This window comes from Thamnophis elegans, chromosome 1, assembly GCF_009769535.1.
Source record: "Thamnophis elegans isolate rThaEle1 chromosome 1, rThaEle1.pri, whole genome shotgun sequence".
Lineage (NCBI taxonomy): Eukaryota > Metazoa > Chordata > Lepidosauria > Squamata > Colubridae > Thamnophis > Thamnophis elegans.
The window spans coordinates 186,225,870-186,243,890 of NC_045541.1; the positions used below are offsets into that span (position 1 = coordinate 186,225,870).

At 62.9% G+C, this 18,021-nt stretch overlaps 1 protein-coding gene across 1 annotated transcript; it reads left to right on the forward strand.

Moving 5' to 3' along the window:
• The first annotated feature begins 327 nt into the window (after nt 1-327).
• NR2F6 (nuclear receptor subfamily 2 group F member 6) lies at nt 328-14,710 on the forward strand. The gene is made up of 4 exons (XM_032208367.1): nt 328-866; nt 9,219-9,313; nt 10,734-11,252; nt 14,269-14,710. The coding sequence occupies exons 1-4, from the start codon at nt 559-561 to the stop codon at nt 14,541-14,543; spliced, it is 1,197 nt and encodes a 398-aa protein (XP_032064258.1). The 5' UTR covers nt 328-558; the 3' UTR covers nt 14,544-14,710.
• The last annotated feature ends 3,311 nt before the right edge of the window (nt 14,711-18,021 follow it).

The window sequence follows — 18,021 nt, forward strand, 5'->3', positions numbered from 1 at the left end:
CGGGAGGCGGCCCCGGCGAGCGGGCTGGCGGGCAGGCGGAAGGGGAGGGCCGGCGAGGGAGGAGCGAGCGAGCAGCCAGGCAGGCAGGCAGGCAGCAGCAGGAGGAGGAGGAGAGCTGTGCGCGGCGGGGCTGCAGCCGGAGCCCGCGCGGCCCTGAACTTTGCGCCGCCGCCGCCGCCGCCGCGATGCGCTGAGAGCGGCCGGCCGGGAGCCCCATCGCCGCCCGTCCCGCCATGGGCGCCCGGGACGAGCCCCCGCCGCCGCCTCCCCGCCCGCCGCCCCCGGACCCGCCGCGCTGCTAGGCGCCCCTCTCGGCCGGCCGTCGGCGGGGGCGGCGCCGGGGGCGGCGCCGGGGCTGGTCCGGCCAACTTCGGCAGGGGCCGCGGCCGACCGACGCCCCTAGCCGCCCCGGCCCAACTTTGCCTCGCCGCCCCGGCCGGGACCCCTCGGCCCGCGACCCACGGAGAGCCCGTCCGGCGCGGCAGCAGCAGCAGCAGCAGGCCGGCCGCAGAGCCCCCCCGCGCACCCCCGGCCCCGCTCCGCCGCGCCCCGGCCGCTATGGCCATGGTGACCGGGGGCTGGGGCGAGGCGGCGGGCGGCGGCGGCGGCGGCGGGGAGAGCAACGGGCTGGAGAAGGGCTACCCGCGGCCCGCAGAGGACGACTCGGCCTCCCCGCCCGGCGACCCGGAGCGCGGCGGGGGCGGCGGCGGCGGGGGCGCGGAGGAGGAGAAGGCGGGGGCGGCGGCGGTGGACTGCGTGGTCTGCGGGGACAAGTCGAGCGGGAAGCACTACGGCGTCTTCACCTGCGAGGGCTGCAAGAGCTTCTTCAAGCGCAGCATCCGCCGCAACCTCAGCTACACCTGCAGGTGCCGCGCGGGGGGGGGGCGCAGGGGACGGGGGGGCGCAGGGGAGGGGAGGGCGGGGGGGTCGGCCTGCGGGCCCCCCCCACTCGCCCTCCGGCCAGGCCGCGCCGCTGCGGAGGGAGGGAGGGAGGGAGGGGGGAGGCGGGGGCGAGGCGGCCTCTGCGGCCGGCCTGGGGAGGAGCGGCGGCGGGGGGGCTGCGGCGGAGGGCCGGTCTCGAGGGAGGGAGGGAGGGAGGGAGGGAGGGAGGGGAGGCGGCCATCCTCGCCGCGGCCTCTTCGGCTCCTTGGCCTGGGCGGCTGCGGGACTTTTGCCCGGCGGCCCTTCCTCCCTTCGCGGATGGAGGGCCATGCCGACGGGGGGGGGGAGCAGCCCCCCAGGAATGGCCGGTCGTCAACGGGGGGCGGCGCCCGGGGGGCTGGGCGAGCGGGGGGGGCTCCGGAGCGGGGATGCCAGCGCCAGTGGACCCCCCCCGGGCCCCGTGACGCCCCCCCCCCGCCTCCCGGCGCTGCAGGTGCTTCGCCCGCCCGCACCTGCCGCCCGGCTGGGCCACGTGGAGCTGCTTGTGCCGCAGATGGCCTGGGGGTCCCGGCTGCCTCCGCGTCCCCCCCCCGGGCGCACCTGAGCCCACGTGAGGCTTAAGGCACCTGTGGCCCCGGCTGGCCTGGCTGCGGAGGGTCCCTGCTGGGCCGCTGCGTCCAGGGAGGGGGCTGCGCTGGTGCCTTGATCTTCTGCGGGGGGGGGGGCAGCTCAGGTGGGGCGCAGGGGGAGGGGCCCCAGCTGGCTCCCTTGGCCCAGCCTGGAAGAAGCCCAGCTGGGGGGTCTGACTGGGTGAGGACTCTGGGGGGCAAAGAGGAGCTGCAGTTTTGGGGAGCAGCGAGTGGGCAGTTCAGGGTCTTAGAGGGTCAAAACTGGGCCACGTTGCTCTGCCCCCCCCCCCCAAGGATTCCTGGGGAGATGGGGGGATTCTCAACTGGAGTCTCCCCCCTCAATCTTCTCCTTCCACCCCCATTGGGAAAGAGGCGAGGGGGGCTCCCTCCTGAGGTTGGGGTGTTGAAGGTCTGGGGTCAGCTAGAGGCATCCCACCCCCTGCCCAGGGTCGCCCAAAAGAGACCCCTTCCCCATAGCTGTGGTCCTCAGAGGACTCTGCAGATCAAACTCTTGTGCTGAAGCTAAGGCGCCAGTTCTCATTGTGCACCTGAAGCCCTTTTTTCCTTTGCTTTCCCAACGGCCTTTCCCTGTTCCCTGACCAAGGAGGGGCTGGGGGTTGGCACGGGCAAGACCAGATAGGTTCCTGAGAGCTGATTGCCACTGGATTGGCAAAGACCATCTTCCACCCCCCCAAGTTTCCAGACCTCATGGTGTGAATCTCAAGGGAGAAGCAGCACCCTCAAAAGCAGTTGCGTTCGCACTCTGCACCAAGCAGGAGGGGACTTTCCCTACTTGGAGATGGTGGGGACCGAACTGGACGCCCCAGTGGTCAGCAGGGAGCCCCCTGCCCCACTTCTGCCCAGGCCCCCTGCCCTCCCCTCTGAGCCTCGGCCGCTGTGGCTCCTGCCCCAGGAAACGGCCACTGACCCACCCGGTCAATCTGTGGCTCCTCTTGAGTGGGTGATGTGGTACGTCTGCCCGCTGGCTGCTTTCAGCACTTGGATAGCCTCCGTCGTGCCCCTGCCCCTCCAGAGCCCCCCTTGCCTTCTGCAAAACGGGGCAGACCTTCTAAGGAAGACTCTGCTGGGCTGCTGACTCTGTAAGACGCTAGTCCTCATGAGGCAGGCCTGAATGGTCGGCCTGTCTGCCGGGCCTTCGCAAGGGTGCTGCTGCTTTGCCCTGGCCTTGCCTCCCCCTCTGCCCACCGGACAGTCCTTGGCTAAGTTCCCCGCCAGTCTCCTGGGGGGGATGGCTGTTTTCCACCTGGGGGGGGGCAGGGGGGGGCTAAAGGAAGGAGGGAGAAGGAGAATAGCTTCAGGGTCAAAGTTCTCCAGAGGCTGCTCAGCTTGGCAGTTTTCCTCGTGGGCACATGCCCCCCCCCAAACTGAAGGCAATTGGCACATTTCTCCAGCTGTTTTCAGGCAGGGGGCACCTCTGGCCCATTCTGGAGCCCACTTCTAGCTCTCAACTTGCTTTCTGGGGGGCTCTGGAGGGCCATGCTTGCCCCACCCCCCAGAATTTGCCAGTCTTTTGTTCCTCCTTGTGCCCAGTCTAGGCGCAACCAGCGGGCAGCATCTGGGCCCATGCCCAGCCTCGGTTGCAGTCACAGAAGGCAAAGCAGATGCCCCCTTTGGCCCCGGCCCCCCCCCTGCCTGGGAAGGAAGCTTTGGAGAGAAAGGGATGCAGAAGAACAGCTTCTCCCCCCCCCCCACCCAATATCCCTTGCAGGAGGGGCATTGCAGAAGGATGGGACTTCCAGAGTTGGGGGGTTTCTTCTAACCCCCCCCCCTTAGTATCCTATCTGATCCCCTCCACGCTGGGCTTCCCAAGACAGCCCCTTCTGCATCTCATTTTCATTACCCCCCCCCCCATGGAAACAGTGGGGGTGGGGGGGTCCCACATAGCTAGGAAAGGGGGGTCCTGGGGGGGGGGCTTTGGGTCTCTTCCCTCCCCAAAGGGGTGAGAATCAGCCAATCTCCCAAACGCAGCTGTATCCACCTGGGCCTGGGTCTTTGCGTGGGGGGGTGGGAGTTGGCTTCCCCCTCCCTCCCTTTGGCGATCCCTGCAGCCAGGTGGGACTTTTGACCTGCGAGATGAGTCACCCTGGCGCTTGCAAAGTGTGTGTGTGAAGGTGGGTGTGGTGGTGTGAGTGTCTTAAAATAAAGGTGGCTCCAGTTCCCGCAGTCGGTTGGGGGGGAGGGCTACTGTGCAAATTATTGAGGGGCCCGGGAGGGAGGGATGTTTGGGGCGTGTCAGATAACAGATTAACAGAATCCGAAGGGACCTTGGAGGTCATCTAATCCAGCCCCCTACCCCAGCAGGGGACCCTACCCCATGGCTGACCGGTGGCAGTCCGGTCTCTGCTTGAAAGTTTGTTGTGACGTGGTTTGGTCATTTGTCCAGTCAGGGAAGGTGGCAGGTGGGTCCCCCCCCCCCAGGGATTCATAAAAACCTCACCCAGAAGCACCTTAACACACACACACACACACACACACACACACACACACACACACACACACACGAGATGGCTCTTCCTGTGAAGGAGGTTCAGGTGACTGGGGTGTTGGGGGGTCCCTAAATGAGTGATTGCTTAATGTTTCTGTCGTCAGGTGCCAAAAACTCCCACACCTGCACCCATAATGCAATGCGCTCATGACCCCTCTGCATGCCCCCTGCCCTGCAACCCCCCCTGCTGCCCCCTCCCCCCACGCATGCACACGCAACACCCCTCCCCCCCCACCCTTTTGGGCCTCGCAGCCTCTGGAACCAAAAACAGGCCATGAGTGGGGCGCCCCATCCTCCCCCCACATGCACGCCCGTCTCCTGCATGTGTACACACACACACACCGCACATGCGCGGCTGGCCGTGGGGAGGGAGGCACCCATGTGCAGTGGGGCTGGGAGAGGGGCTGTGCGTCTGTCTCCCCTGTGGGACTCCTGCCGCAGGCTCCCCGTCACCGACCCCAGTGGACGGGTGCCTCTCGACTTACCATCAGGCCCAAAGTTTATGAGGCTAAGCGAGACGGTTGTTAAGAGAGCCTTGCCCCATTTTAGGGGACCTTCCTGGCCACGGCCGTTAAGTGAATCGCTGCAATTGTTAACATTAGCCGCACGGTCGTTAAGTGAGTCTGGTTTCGCCCGTGGACTTTGCTGGTCAAGGAGGTCGCAAAAGGGAGTCCTGTGACACCCCCCCCCCGGGACACAGGGACCGTCATAAATATGAGTCAGTTGCCAAGTGTCTGGATTTTTGAGTTGGGGGGGGGCAGGAGGAGGCTGTGAGGGTTTTAAGGGTTCCTTGGGGCGCCTGGAGACGGTGCCCACCCGACTCCAATTTGGTTCCCCCCCCCATGACCTTCCTGCCATACCCGGCCCCTCTTATGGGTCAGGAGGGAGGGCAGACCTGGGACCCCCGCCTGGCTGGCCTGTTTGCAAGGACAGAGGCGTCCCTGAGAACCTTCTGGGCATTGATGGGCTACGTTGGCGCTTGGATGCCAGCCTAATAGAAGGCAGAAGGCCAGTGGATGCTGCCTCCTGGTGGTTTCTCCTTTTGGGGAGGGGGTCTTCAGGCAGGGCAGGGATGCTTGGGAGGAAGAAGCCTGAGGGGGCATAAACCTTTTCATTTTGCCCCTCTTCCACTGAAAAGAGGCCTTTGATCGCCAGGAAAATCAGCACCCAGAGAGGGAAGGTGCCCCCCCCCTCGCACCATGTCTCACCCCCCTCTGGTGATTGGCACCCCCCCCAATTTTCTCTGCCCCCAAATCAGGCGGCTGTTGGCCCAGAGCCACTTGGAAGAGTCCCCGTTCCCGGAAGTGGCACCCTTGAGGCTGGCAAGCAGGAACAATACAGGGCAGCCTGGCTGGGCACCAGGAGTGCCCATCCCCCCCAGCCCCCTCCAAGGGGTCTGAGAGGCCATTGCCCCCCCCCTCTGGCCCCCAAGTTGGTTCTCTCCCTTCTCTGCTTAATTTAGCCAATGCTTCTCTCTCTCTCCCTCTCCCTCTCTCTCTCTCTCCCTTTTCTCTTTTGCTCTCTCTCTTTCTCTCTCCCTCCCCTTTCTCTTTCTCTCCCTCTCTCCCCTTTCTCTTTCCCTCTCTTTCTCCTCTTTCACTCTCCTTTCTCTCTCTCTCTTCCCCTTTCTCTTTCCCTCTCTTTCTCTCCTCTTTCACTCCCCTTTCTCTCTCTCCCCCTCTCTTCTTTCCTTCCCCTTTCTCTCTCTCTCTTTCCTCTTCCTTTTCTCTTTTGCTCTCTCTCTCTTTCCCCCTCTCTCTATCACCCTCTCTTTTTCTCTCCCTCCCCCTCTCCTCTTCCCCTTTCTTTTCTCTCTCCTTCTCTTTCACTCCCCTTTCTCTCCCTCTCTCTCTCCTCTTTCCCCCCTTTCTCTTTCCCTCTCTCCCCTTTCACTCCCCTTTCTCTCCCTCTCTATCTCCTCTTCCCCTTTCTCTCTCTCTCTCGTCTCCTCTTTCCTTCCCCTTTCTCTTTCCCTCCTTCCCCCCCCCCTCTCCTTGCTTTCAATTTTATGACTTTGACACATGCTCAACCAGCAGAACTGGAAGGGAGCCAGACTTCTCCAGCCGCCCTTCCGTGGGTGGCTCATTCCAAGCACAGCCCCCTTGCCCTCCTCCGTGCCCCAGCCCACCCCCCAATAAACGGGGGGGGGGCGAGGGGGAGGCTTGCTACCTTTTCCAGCCCAAGCAAGGAGGCTGAGGGCTTTTCTCCTGCCCAGCTGGAGCCCGCCTGGCACTGGGCTGCTCTGCCTATTTAAAACCCATCACGGGCTGGCAAGCGGGACCTCTAATTGGCTGCCCTAATGAGCTCATTAGCCCCACGCAGAGGGAGGAGGGGGTCCCCCACCCCCAGCCTCCTCTTAGGCCTGCCTGGCTCACTTGCCCCCCCAAGGGAGTCTGCCCGCCCCCCTCTAGTGTCCTTCCCACGGAGGGAAGCCTCTTGTGGGGGGTGGGGGGGTGGAAGAGGGAGACCCCCACATAAGTGCTGGCAAAGGCCCAAGCCTCCCCCCACCCCCCGCTGGGTCCCCCATCATCCGCTTCCCCAGGGATGTAGGTAAACAAGCTACCCCCACAGCTGAGCCCAAGATTTAACGCCGCTAAGCGAGAAGGTCGTTAAGTGAGTTTCCTCCCACGGGGGACACTGCAAGGTCGTAAGTGTGAGAATGGTCATAACCCGCCCTTTTCAGTGAGGACGTAACCTTGGAACGGTTGCAGAATGAGCTGTTGTGGCTCCCTGTAGTTGAAGGGGCCGTTTAGATCAGTGTTTCTCAACCTTGGCAACTTGAAGATGTCTGGACTTCAACTCCCAGAATTCCCCAGCCAGCATTCGCTGGCTGGGGAATTCTGGGAGTTGAAGTCCAGACATCTTCAAGTTGCCAAGGTTGAGAAACACTGGTTTAGATTTCCACCCTTGATTTGGTTCCCCCCCCCCCCCCGAGGATTGTGCCTCGGTGCTGGGTCAGCATCCGGGCACCCCGAAGCCCCCGGTGCTCTGCCCGCTCAGGCTTTGCCTTCTGGGGTGGCAGGATTGGGCAGGGATGCTGCAGGGAGGGGCAGAATGGGAGGGGGGAGCTGGATGGGACCTCGGAGGGCTTCTAGTCCAGCCCCCTGCTCCAGCAGGAGAATCTGCCCGGAACCCCCTCGGGGCTCTCTACAGAGTCTGGGCTCTTCTTGGGGGGGGGGTTGGGGGGGGTTGTGATGTACGAATGCCAAGTGGGGGGGGGGCTTGTTCGCTTGCCAGTGAGGTCTTCAGGTGGGGGGTGGGTGGTTGCAGGGGTTTTGGGGGTTCAGATGGGGCTGGAGGGGGGTCACATGATGTGCAGTCCTTCCCCCCCCCCATGCCCGCTCCCCATTGTGGGCTGAAGTCGTAAATTGAGGACTGCCAGTATTTAGCCCGGCAGGAATGAGGAGGTTGGCCTGTTTTTAGTATTTGGATGGGAGGCCACCAGGTGATCCCAGGGTGGTGAGGAAAAAGGAAAGGCAGAGGGGGGGGGGGGATAAAAGGGAGGCCTCTTTGGGGTCACCAATCTCTGCTTGAAGCTCGGTGGGCTCTCTCTGCTTTGGGGGCTCTTGGGGGGGAGGGTCTCGTAGCCTCCCCTGTGGATGGTCAGCCTTGCAGGCCCCACGGAGCCCCTCTGCCCCAGGCGGGGTTGGGGTCTCTCCAGGCAAGGGAAGGGAAGGAGGGGCAAGGGCCAACTTTGCATTATGGGGGGTGCCCCGATGAGGGGTGGCCGAAGGGCACGTGGGGAAAAGACCCCCATGGAAGGTTTGATGAGGGGGGGGGGGTCAACCGGTGCCTCCCCCTTCCTGCCTTCCCGCGGTTTGTGCGAAGGGTGGGGAAGGGGCCTCTCCTTGGCTTCCCCTCCGGAGGGGGCTGGCAGCAGCTTCCTGACCCCACGCAGCCCCACCCCTGGCCCCCCAACAAGCTTTGCAGGGGGCCCAAGAGATCTGGAACAGAGCCCCTGCCCCACGGCCCCTCCCCCAGGGCTCCTGCCTGGGCAAAGGGAGGAAATTGCTGGAATTCCTCCTTGCTCTGCCTGCCCTGGGGGGCGGGGGCGGGGGGGGGAGGCCGGGCTTTGGAGCAAGGAGGTCACTGGGGTTTTTTTTTTAACTTTTTATTTTGTTTACGCAAACTTCACTTCTTTGCAACACACGAGAGTTCTCTTACTTGATTCTTTTATCTGCACCTATAAGCCTTTGATAACTTTATACATATGTGCATTTATATTATTTCATGCATCTTTTTTCTTTCGTTCTCTCTCTCTATAACATTCTCTCTATTCTAGTTTTGCCTCCTAATCCCCCCACCCTCCCCCCACCCCCCTGGCGGTCACGGCCCCCTCTTGATTGCAACCAGGAGGGGGCTGGCGGGGGGGGGGGGCTGCCCTTTGCTCTTTCACCCTGCATCCTTGCCCCCTAAGCGGAGGGGTCAGCCAGCCGGCCCCCCTTTGCAGCCTTGGGAGCCGCCAGGAAGAGAAGTTGACCGCTGTGGGGCTGGGGATCCCTCTGGCCAAGGCTTCCTGGGGGGGGGGGGAAGAATTGCCTCCCTTTCTTTCTTTCTTTCCTTCCTTTCTTCCTTCCTTCTTTTCTTTCTTTCCCAGAGATGGGCATTGTAGTCCCTTAGCTGACCACCAAGCATTGCCAGCAATGGCATGGGGGGGGGGAAGCCGGGGGGGGGAGTTGCTTCCCACCTCCAGACCTTTTTCAGCATTGATTTACCGGAGGTCCATCCAGCTGGATGCTCTCTAGGTATCCCCTGTCCAAATCCAGCTCACCCGGTCCAAACAGCCCCCCTTCTAAATCAGCCCCCTTGCGGTCAAGGCCTGAGTGGGGGTGGGGCTTGCAACAAGTGCCCATTTTTGATAGCGGGGGGGGGGGGCGGCTTTGGGCCGGGTGTCCGGCTTCCCTTCCCCAAAGCCTGGCCAGCAGTGGGGGGGAGGGGGCTGCCAGATGCTGCTCAAGAGCTCCAGCCCTGGTGATTGATGGGTGGCATTTAAAGCCCCCCCCCCCTCTTCACTGTCTTTGCCAGGGCTGCTCCCAATTGGCCGGTTTGAAGGCTGGGGATTCTGGGAGCTGAAGTCCACCAGCCTTGGCAGTTCTCCAGTTTGGGCATCCCTGGTCTAGGCAGCTTCCGGGGGGGGGGGGGGAGAGACCCTAACCCTTGTGGAAGGGGGCTTGAAGCCGCTTCTCTCCTGTCCTCCGCAGGTCCAACCGGGACTGCCAGATCGACCAGCATCACCGCAACCAATGCCAATATTGCCGGCTGAAGAAGTGTTTCCGCGTCGGCATGAGGAAGGAAGGTGAGGCCGGCCACGGGGGGGGGGGGGGGGGGGGGGCTGAAGGGCAGAGGGGGGCTACTCCCCAAGGAACTGAAGCCAGAGGGAGGATTGTTGGGGGGCAATCAGCCTCCCCCTGATTGGTCTGCTCCTCGGGAGGGGCCCCCAGGGGTGTCTAGGGAGTGGCAGGAAAGTGGGGAGGGGTTTGGGGCCCTGATTGGGCTTCCAAGCGCTTCATGGGCCCCTCCTGGTTCTCCAGCCGGGGGGGGGGGGATCTGGGTGGGGGGAGGGGAACTGCAGGGGTCCATCCTTGGCTCCCTCCGCAGCTGAACACCCCTCCCCCCCCCCCCCCCGCACAGGGGTAGCCCAACCTCTCCTCCCTTCCTGGGCAAGTCAGGGCAGGCCTCCCCCCGCCCCCCCCCGCCCTCCCCCAACTGCCCTCCGGGAATGAAGTGAGACTGGCTGAGGTTACCAGGCAGCCCCTCCTGGTGTGGGGGAGGAGACCCTCCCCTCCCTGCCGGCTGGGGCATCGGCTGTCCCAGGGCAAGGGGGCACCGGTGCCCAGGCACCTGCCCTGGCCAGGCCAGAGGGAACCCAGGAGCTGCTTAGAGGACACGGCCCCCTTCCCTCTGCACCCCCCACCACACTTAGATTGCACTGCAGTCCACCCCCAGGTCTTTGGGGGCAGCATGATAGTGATGGCATGGGGGGAGGGGGGCTACGGACTGACCCCTCCCCTCCCTTCCACCACTGCTGGGCAGAGGCCCCTTGGGGAGGGGCTGGACGGGCCTCTGGGTTAACTATGGGGCAGCTTGCAGCTCAGGACAGAGAGCCAGTGGACAGTGGGCCCCCAGTTTGACCCCCCAGGGTGGACCGGAAAGTCCCAGGGGAGAGGTTGGCATCCCATCAGGCCCCGGGTCATTCCTTTCGCTTCTGCCCCTGAGTTTGCCCAGAGCCCTCCCACCCGGGGGGTGAGGCACCAGCTAGCAGAAGAGCGGGGGGGGGGGACTCCTCCCCCTCCTCGTAGAGCCTCCTTGCTTAGGAGCACTCTACCTTCGAGGGCCGGCTGCTGAGGAGAGGCCAAGGGGCGGGAGGGGGTGGCATGCAGGGCATGGTTCAGAGGGAGGGCAGGGAAGTGCCAGGGAGGGACCGGTTGAGCAGGCCTGCCGGGAGGGCACGGCCCCCGTGGGGCTGGGGCAGGGGCTCACGTGACCCAGCTGGGGCAGAGGTCGCGGCTGGGAAAGGAGGCCAGAGGTGGGGGAAGGCAACAGGTGCCCTGGCACCCTTCCTGGGCAAGCAGCCGCAGGCCCTCCCGCCCATGGCATGCCGGGGCCAAAGGGCGCCTTCCCAGCCTGCCGAAGCTGCCTGGATGGGAGTGGGTGGGTGGGGAGGGGTCCTGGCGCTGCCCACCCCTTGACCCTCTCCCTTGCCCCCCCCTGCACAGCCGTCCAGAGGGGCCGCATCCCCCCCAGCCACGCCAGCCCCAACATGGTGCAGAGCGGGGACTTCTACAACGGGCAGCCCGTCTCGGAGCTGATCTCGCAGCTACTGCGGGCCGAGCCGTACCCCAGCGCCCGCTTCAGCTCCCAGTACGCCCAGCAGGGCAGCGTGATGGGCATCGACAACATCTGTGAGCTGGCGGCCCGGCTGCTCTTCAGCACGGTGGAGTGGGCGCGCAACATCCCCTTCTTCCCGGAGCTGCCCGTCTCGGACCAGGTGGCGCTGCTGCGGCTCAGCTGGAGCGAACTCTTCGTGCTCAACGCCGCCCAGTCCGCGCTGCCCCTCCACATGGCGCCCCTGCTGGCCGCCGCCGGCTTCCACGCGGCCCCCATGTCCGCCGACCGGGTGGTCTCCTTCATGGACCAGATCCGCATCTTCCAGGACCAGGTGGAGAAGCTGAGCCGGCTCCAGGTGGACTCGGCCGAGTTCAGCTGCCTCAAGGCCATCGCCCTCTTCACGCCAGGTCAGGCCCCCCCGGGCATCGCGAGGGCACGCCGGGCACGCGGGGGGGGGCGGGCGGGGGGGGGGGCAGAGAGAAGGCCAGAGGGGCTCTGCCTCCCTTGCTCTCCCAGCACAGCCGGTCCTCGACCTGCGACCGCCGTTGGGGCCAGAATTTCCGTGGCTAAGCGAGACGCTTGTTAAGTCAGAGTTTGGCCTCATTTTACAACCGTCCTTGTACCCAGCTCCCCCCCATCGCATTGGTCGCAAAAGGGGATCGCATAACGCTGAGTCAGTGGCCGAGGGGCTGAATTGTGACCACACGGCCACGGGGGGGAGGCTGCAACGGCCATAAAACGTGAACAACGGTCATGAGTCACAGTCGTAAGTGGAGGACTACGTGAGGGCCAGCTTGGCCCTGGGCAAAGCAACCGCCTCCCCCCCCCCCCCTTTGGGGCAGGTTGGTATTGAAAGTCCTCGACTTGCGACCCTACCAAAGTCCCGAAAGTCATGGCGGCCATAAAGCACGTCGTCCCGTGACTTTTCGGATTTTCCGACCCCCAATTTTGCAACGGTCATTAAGCAAATCCATGGGTTGCTATGGCGGCGTTTTTGCCAAAAACTCTTTCGGCAGAAACTGAATGGGGGCCATGCGACTCAGACGATGCCGGACAGTTGCCCCCCCCCCCACCAATTGGATGCCCGCAGAGGGGAGGGCATGGGAGGTTTGGAATTGGGCCATTGGCACCTTTTGGGAGAAGCCATCGCGTCCGTCGTAAGCCGAGGACTGTCCAAGGCTGCCTGTCCAGAGGAGCCCCTGCTGCAGGGCCTGGTGGGGGTGCAGCCCCTCTCCCTCCGGGCCTCCTCGCCTGGCAGGGCTGGCAGTGCGCCTGGGGAGAGGAGGGGCCGGACGTGGTCCCGGAGGGCAGAGGCTGCGCGGGGAGGGTCTGGCCCTGGCGAGGAAGGGGGGGGCTCTCCTCCAGGAGTGTGGGTATTCCTTGAATTCTGACCATCATGACGGTTGTAAAGCAGGTCACTGTGCAAGTCGGCTGGAGCCTGGGAGAGGGAGGTGGTTGGAAGCGGAGGCCGAAGGCCTGGAGGCAGAAACAGGCGGGAATCCACTTTGGCCGGTCTGGGCAAAAGGGGGGCCGGGGGGCACAGGAGAGCCCCCTCCCAGCATTTGGGGTCAGCCTGTTCTCCAAAGCCTCCGAAGGGAGGAGGAGAAGCAGAAGCAACGGGTGGAAACTCACCCAGGAGAGAAGCAAGTTAGACTGGAGGAGAAGGCAATTCGCCAGTGGAACAGCTGGCCACTGGAGGTTGTGGCTGCTCCAATACTGGAGGCTTTGAGAAGGGACTGGGCAGGGAGTTAAACGGGAAGACTCCCAAGGTCCTGTCAGCTCTAGTCTGATTGATTGATTGGTTGGTTGGTTGGTTGGAGAGGCCCAAATTGAGTTGGGTTCTGTTCTAAGAAAGGGAGGCCTCAATCTGGCTATTTTTTCAGTTTTGCCTTTTGGTTTAGCTGAAACTAAGTAAAGAGCTTCATGGGGGGGGCAGCTTCTTTGGGGCTTCCTCATCCCCCCCCCCCCAATCTCCAGCCTTGGAACTGGGGGGGGGGGGAATGGGGTGTGGAACAGCGACACCCGGTGGCCAAAGGGAGGAGATGCACCCAAGGTTTCTGCAAAGGCCCCTTGAGGGAGAAGGTGGCAAAGGCTTGGGGGGGCTTCTCAAACATCTTTTCCACCCTCCCCCCCCCCAACTGCTCTGCAGGCAAAGAGAGGGGCGGCCCTCAGGGGGGGGGGGATTCCTGAGGGGAGATTCCTGGCTTTGTCTTGGCATCTTCCTGGGCCCTCCTGCCAATTCCCCTTGTCTCATCACTGCTTGCCAGCAGGGTGCAACTTCTGGGGTGGGGGGGGAGCAAAGGTTGCCCTGGGGGGGGGCGTGCCTCGCTTGGCTGCCTGCTGCCCCCTCGATCGCCCCTTCCCAAAACCTGTTTTCCTGCTGCATTGGAGGCTTTTTTTGGGGGGGGGGGCTAAAGCGAAGGGGGGCAGCCTTCCCTGGCAACAGTGACAGTCACCAGCCCTCCTCTGCTGGGCACCCTCCTTGGCAAAGGCAGTTGGCACTTTGGGACTGGCACCGGCACCCCTGCCCCCCCCCTTTGCTCTTCCCAGCCCAAGAAGGCAGCCATGGGGAGGGGGGGCAAGGTCTCGGTGTCCCTGGGCTGGCAACGCCATTCCCAAAGTCTCAGTGGCCGAGCCTCAGGTCTCGGGGGGGGGGGGGCAAGGGAGCACCCAGGTTGGACCAGGAGCCTCTCGCTGGAGGCAGGAAGGTCATCAAGGCTGACCTCTCAGCAATTAATGAGAGCATTCAGAGCTCGGGGGGGGGAAATGTGGGGTCCCTGGGGGGCTCCCTGAGCTGGGGGGCTTCCTTAGCAATAGCAGTTCGACTTATATACCACTTCATAGGGCTTTCAGCCCTCTCTAAGCAGTTTACAGAGTCGGCACATTGCCCCCAACAACAATCCACCTCGGAAGGATGGAAGGCTGAGTCAACCCTGAGCCGGTGAGATTTGAACCGCCGAACTGCAGATAGCAGTCAGCTGAAGTGGCCTGCAGTACTGCACCCTAACCACTGCGCCACCTCGGCTCTACCTTCCTTCCAGACCAGTGTTTCTCAACCTTGGCCACTTGAAGATGTCTGGACTTCAAGTCCCAGAATTCCCCAGCCAGCGAATGCTGGCTGGGGAATTCTGGGACTTGAAGTCCAGACATCTTCAAGTGGCCAAGGTTGAGAAACACTGTTCCAGATGTTTCCAACTAGGTAACATCAGTGCTAGAAGGGGGGAGGGGGTTGCATAAACAAAACACCTTCCTAGCACTGATGATGTTACCTAGTTGGGCCATGAAACGCCTGCAGCAAAGCGGCCATTATATCCAAGAGCGCCAAAGACCCCCCCCCCCAAGGGTCCCACCCGAGGACTGGAGGGTTTCTGCTGCCGAGGGAGCAATTGGGGCTGGGGGCTGACTTCTTCCTCTCCCCTGCAGACGCCTGCGGCCTGTCGGACCCGGCCCACGTGGAGAGCCTGCAGGAGAAGGCCCAGGTGGCGCTGACGGAGTACGTCCGCTCCCAGTACCCCTCGCAGCCCCAGCGCTTCGGCCGGCTGCTCCTGCGGCTGCCCGCTTTGCGGGCCGTGCCGGCCTCCCTCATCTCGCAGCTCTTCTTCATGCGCCTGGTGGGGAAGACGCCCATCGAGACCCTCATCCGGGACATGCTGCTCTCCGGCAGCTCCTTCAACTGGCCCTACGGGACGGGGCAGTGAGCCCGGACAGGCGGAGGGACGCTGCCCCCCTCTCCCACAGCACGGACGTCCGTCAGCAGCCACCCCTCCCTCCGGCCCCCACCGAGACTTTGGAGGGGGGCCCTTGGGCTTCCGTGGGACCCCTTTGGGAGGGGCGAGGATGGAAGCCCCCCCCCCATGGCTGAGGACGAAGCCCACCCCCCCAATGCCAAGAGAGACTTGAGGTGGGAGCTTCGTCTGTTTCTCCCAGGGTGCACGCCAGCCGTCTCTGTGCCACCCGGAGCCAGAGGAGGAAGGAGAAGGCCTGGCGGGTGAGGGTGGGGGGCTCTGAACCCCCTCCCCCTCCTGGTTGGTTCTTCCCAGCATTTGCATCAGCACCTTGAAAGAGGTCAGGAAAGGCTCCCCAGGGGCCTGGAGAAGATCCACGTTTGAGAGTGCTTGAAAAGACCCCCTTGTTGGGGGGGGAAGTGGGGGGGGGCTGCAGCACCCCTTTTGCAGCTGCAAAGGGCCCTTTAAAGGAGGGGTCCCATCCTGCCAGGTTTTGACTGGCAAACTAGTCCCTGCCCCCCCCTTGCATGGTTTCCTCATGCAGCTTCTCCCCCCCCCCTCAAAGATTGCCCTCCTGTCCCTGCAGAAGAAGCACCAAAGAGAAGGGGGGTCCTGAATGCTCCCCAGGCGAAGGCAGATGTGGGGGGGGAAACTCCCTGCCCTCCTGTCGGGTCTGGGCAGCCGGGGGCATCGGTGGAAGTGCAGCCCCTGCATGGCAGAGTGTGGGGGCCCTGTGAGTAAGGGCCACACCAAGAGACGCCCCCGGGGAAGGGGCTAGAGAGAGGCACGGGGGGTGCCCTGGCATGTGCCCCAGCCTGGATCCTGCCCTTCCCCAGTGATGCCCCTGGGGCCCCTTTGGGCAGGTGGGTGGCCCCCGCTGGGCAAATCCCCCTGAAGAATCCCTGGTGGGCAAAGGATCCTGCCAATGAGATGCTTGTTGCTCCTCCTCTTCCTCTCCTCCCCCTGCCCGCATTTCCTTTTCTTTCTGCCTCTCTTCAACCCCCCCCTCCCCCCAAAACACCAGGGTGTGCTAGCTCCAAGAGGGGAGGGGGGCTTCCTGCCAGTTCTCAGCTCTTCTCTAGAAGAGGCTCCCCAAATCTCCAGCGCCGTTTAGAACCGGTTCCAGCTCCCTCACTCCCCCGCCCATCCACACACATCATCAAGATGAGGAGCAAGAGGAGGAATTCTGGGAGTTGAAGTCCACAAGTCTTAAAGCTGCCAACTTTGAACACCCCCTGGGTTTTTTTTCCCCTAAAGGGTTAGGGGTGCAAGGGTCTTGAAACTTGACAGCTTTAAGACTTGCATGCTGCAATGCCAGAGTTCCTGAGCCAACATGACTGGAGGAGGAATTCTGGGAGTTGAAGTCCACAAGTCTTAAAGCTGCCAACTTTGAACACCCCTGGGTTGTTTTTTTTCTAAAGTGTTAGGGGTGCAGAAGGTCTTGTAACTTGACAGCTTTTAAGACTTGCATGCTTCAAATGCCAGAGTTCCTGAGCCAACATTTTGGTTGCTAAGCAAGAGCGTTGTTAAGTGAGTTTCACCACATTTTACAAGTTGGCCACGCCCACCCAGTCACATGGCTGCCAAGCCGCTCCCACAAAGCAGGCCACACCTACAGAAGAGGTTCTAAACCAGTGTTTCTCAACCTTGGCAACTTGAAGATGTCCGGACTTCAACTCCCAGAATCCCCCAGCCAGCGAATGCACTGTTGTAAACAATTTGAAGCCCACCACTGGATAGCTCTGACGTTTGTGAAGACGCTATGCAAAACGTTGGCCCGCATGGCCCTGCCACCCACCTCGCCCGCCCTGGTGTCCCCGTGACCTTAGCTGGACATCCGTTCAGCTAACATCTGTTTGATCACTTTGTGGCCTTTTTTCCCCCGCTTCCCTTCTGCTTTCCCCTGTGTGTGTGTGTGTGTGTGTCTACGACGGTCTCTTCACAGAGCACGGGGTGGGAATTCGCCCTTAAACCCGTTTTGCCGACAGAGGGAACTGAGGCCACGCGGCCGGCTTCTCTTCAGTCGCCGAGAGTGGTGGGACTCGATCTCAGGTCTCGGAAGTCTAAAGTACCGATTGTAATCTATGCAAACTTTTCCTCTCTTTCTCTCTCTCTCTCTCTCTCTCTCCAAATTCCGGATCAAGGAAGCGCCACTTCTGTGCTTGGAATAAAAACATTTGGGTATCGGATGTGATTTATTTTACCCTGGGGGGGGAGATGAGGGGGGGCACTCCAGTGGAGAGGAGGGGGGCTATGAGGGCCACCTTCAAAGACCGGAAGTCCCCCCCCCCCAGGTCCTCCTTCTGTGGGCCCATCATCAGCTCTGCTCCCCCCTTTCAGCCAGTGCCAAACTGGTTTGTTGCATCCTTGGGGAGGGGGTGTTTGAGGGGGGGGTCAGCCTTGTCTCAAGGGCCCCCTGGCTGTATCATCCAGCTATTGGGGGGCTGGGGGGGCTTTTGTGTTCCTGTTGGGTGGAATGCCAGGCTGGAGCCACGCAAAGCCTCTGGGTCCAGGACTGGCACCCTAACTTTCCCCACTTTCCTTTACCCCCCAGCCTGGCCTTGGCACCTGCGTGGCTGCTTCCCCTTCCAGGCCGAGGGCACCAGTTACAAAAGTAGGACAATGTTCTACATTTTGTGGGGGGGGGGGGGGGGGGGGGGCAGCTGCCTCCCACCCCAGGAGCTCAGGGCTGGGCTCGGCCCTTCAGAGCAGCCGTGCCTGCTGCTGGCCCCTCCCTGCCTCTGCCAGCCAAGCTCCCTTCCCTGCAGCATGCCAGCCTGGCAAGGCCTGACCCCACCAGCTCCAGTTCTGTGCCTGGTGCCCCCTTTGGTGCCCCTGAGCTGGCTTTGCTCTTCGGTGGGGGTGGCTGGCCTGGCACGAAGGCTGTTCACCGACTCCGAGCCTTGAAAGGCTGCCAGGTTTCCTCCCCATCTTGTGCCCAGCGGAGGAGTTCTTTCTTGCTGCCATCTGCCCCCCCCCCCTGCTCCAGTCAGCCAAGGGCTCCCCCTCCCCGCCTGCTGCTTTGGGGGTCTCTAGCCCAACCCCGCTGGCAGCAGACGGAGTCGGGCCTTAAGGACGCTGGAGGGTCTGCAGGAAGAGTCGAAATGGTCTGTGGTCTCCTGCCTGGGCAGGGGGTTGGACTAGAAGGCCTCTGAGGGACCCTTCCGACTCTGCTCTCTTCTCCCAGCTAAGCCCAGGGGCTGCCCGGGGGCCCTGCCAGCGTTGCCATCTGTGACGGGGGGGGGGCGAGGGAGGGGCTCCCTCCAGCTAAGACCACTTCCAAGGCTTGCAGACCAACACGGGGGCTGTGATGGGGCAGCTCCACTGGGGGGCAGCCTGAAGGGGGGTAGCAGAGCCTGGGCATCCTTGAGGGTCCCTGGCAGAGAACAAACTAGATTCTGGGGGAACCGTTTTGCACCCCGGACTTTGCCAACAAACTGGCAAACCAAGA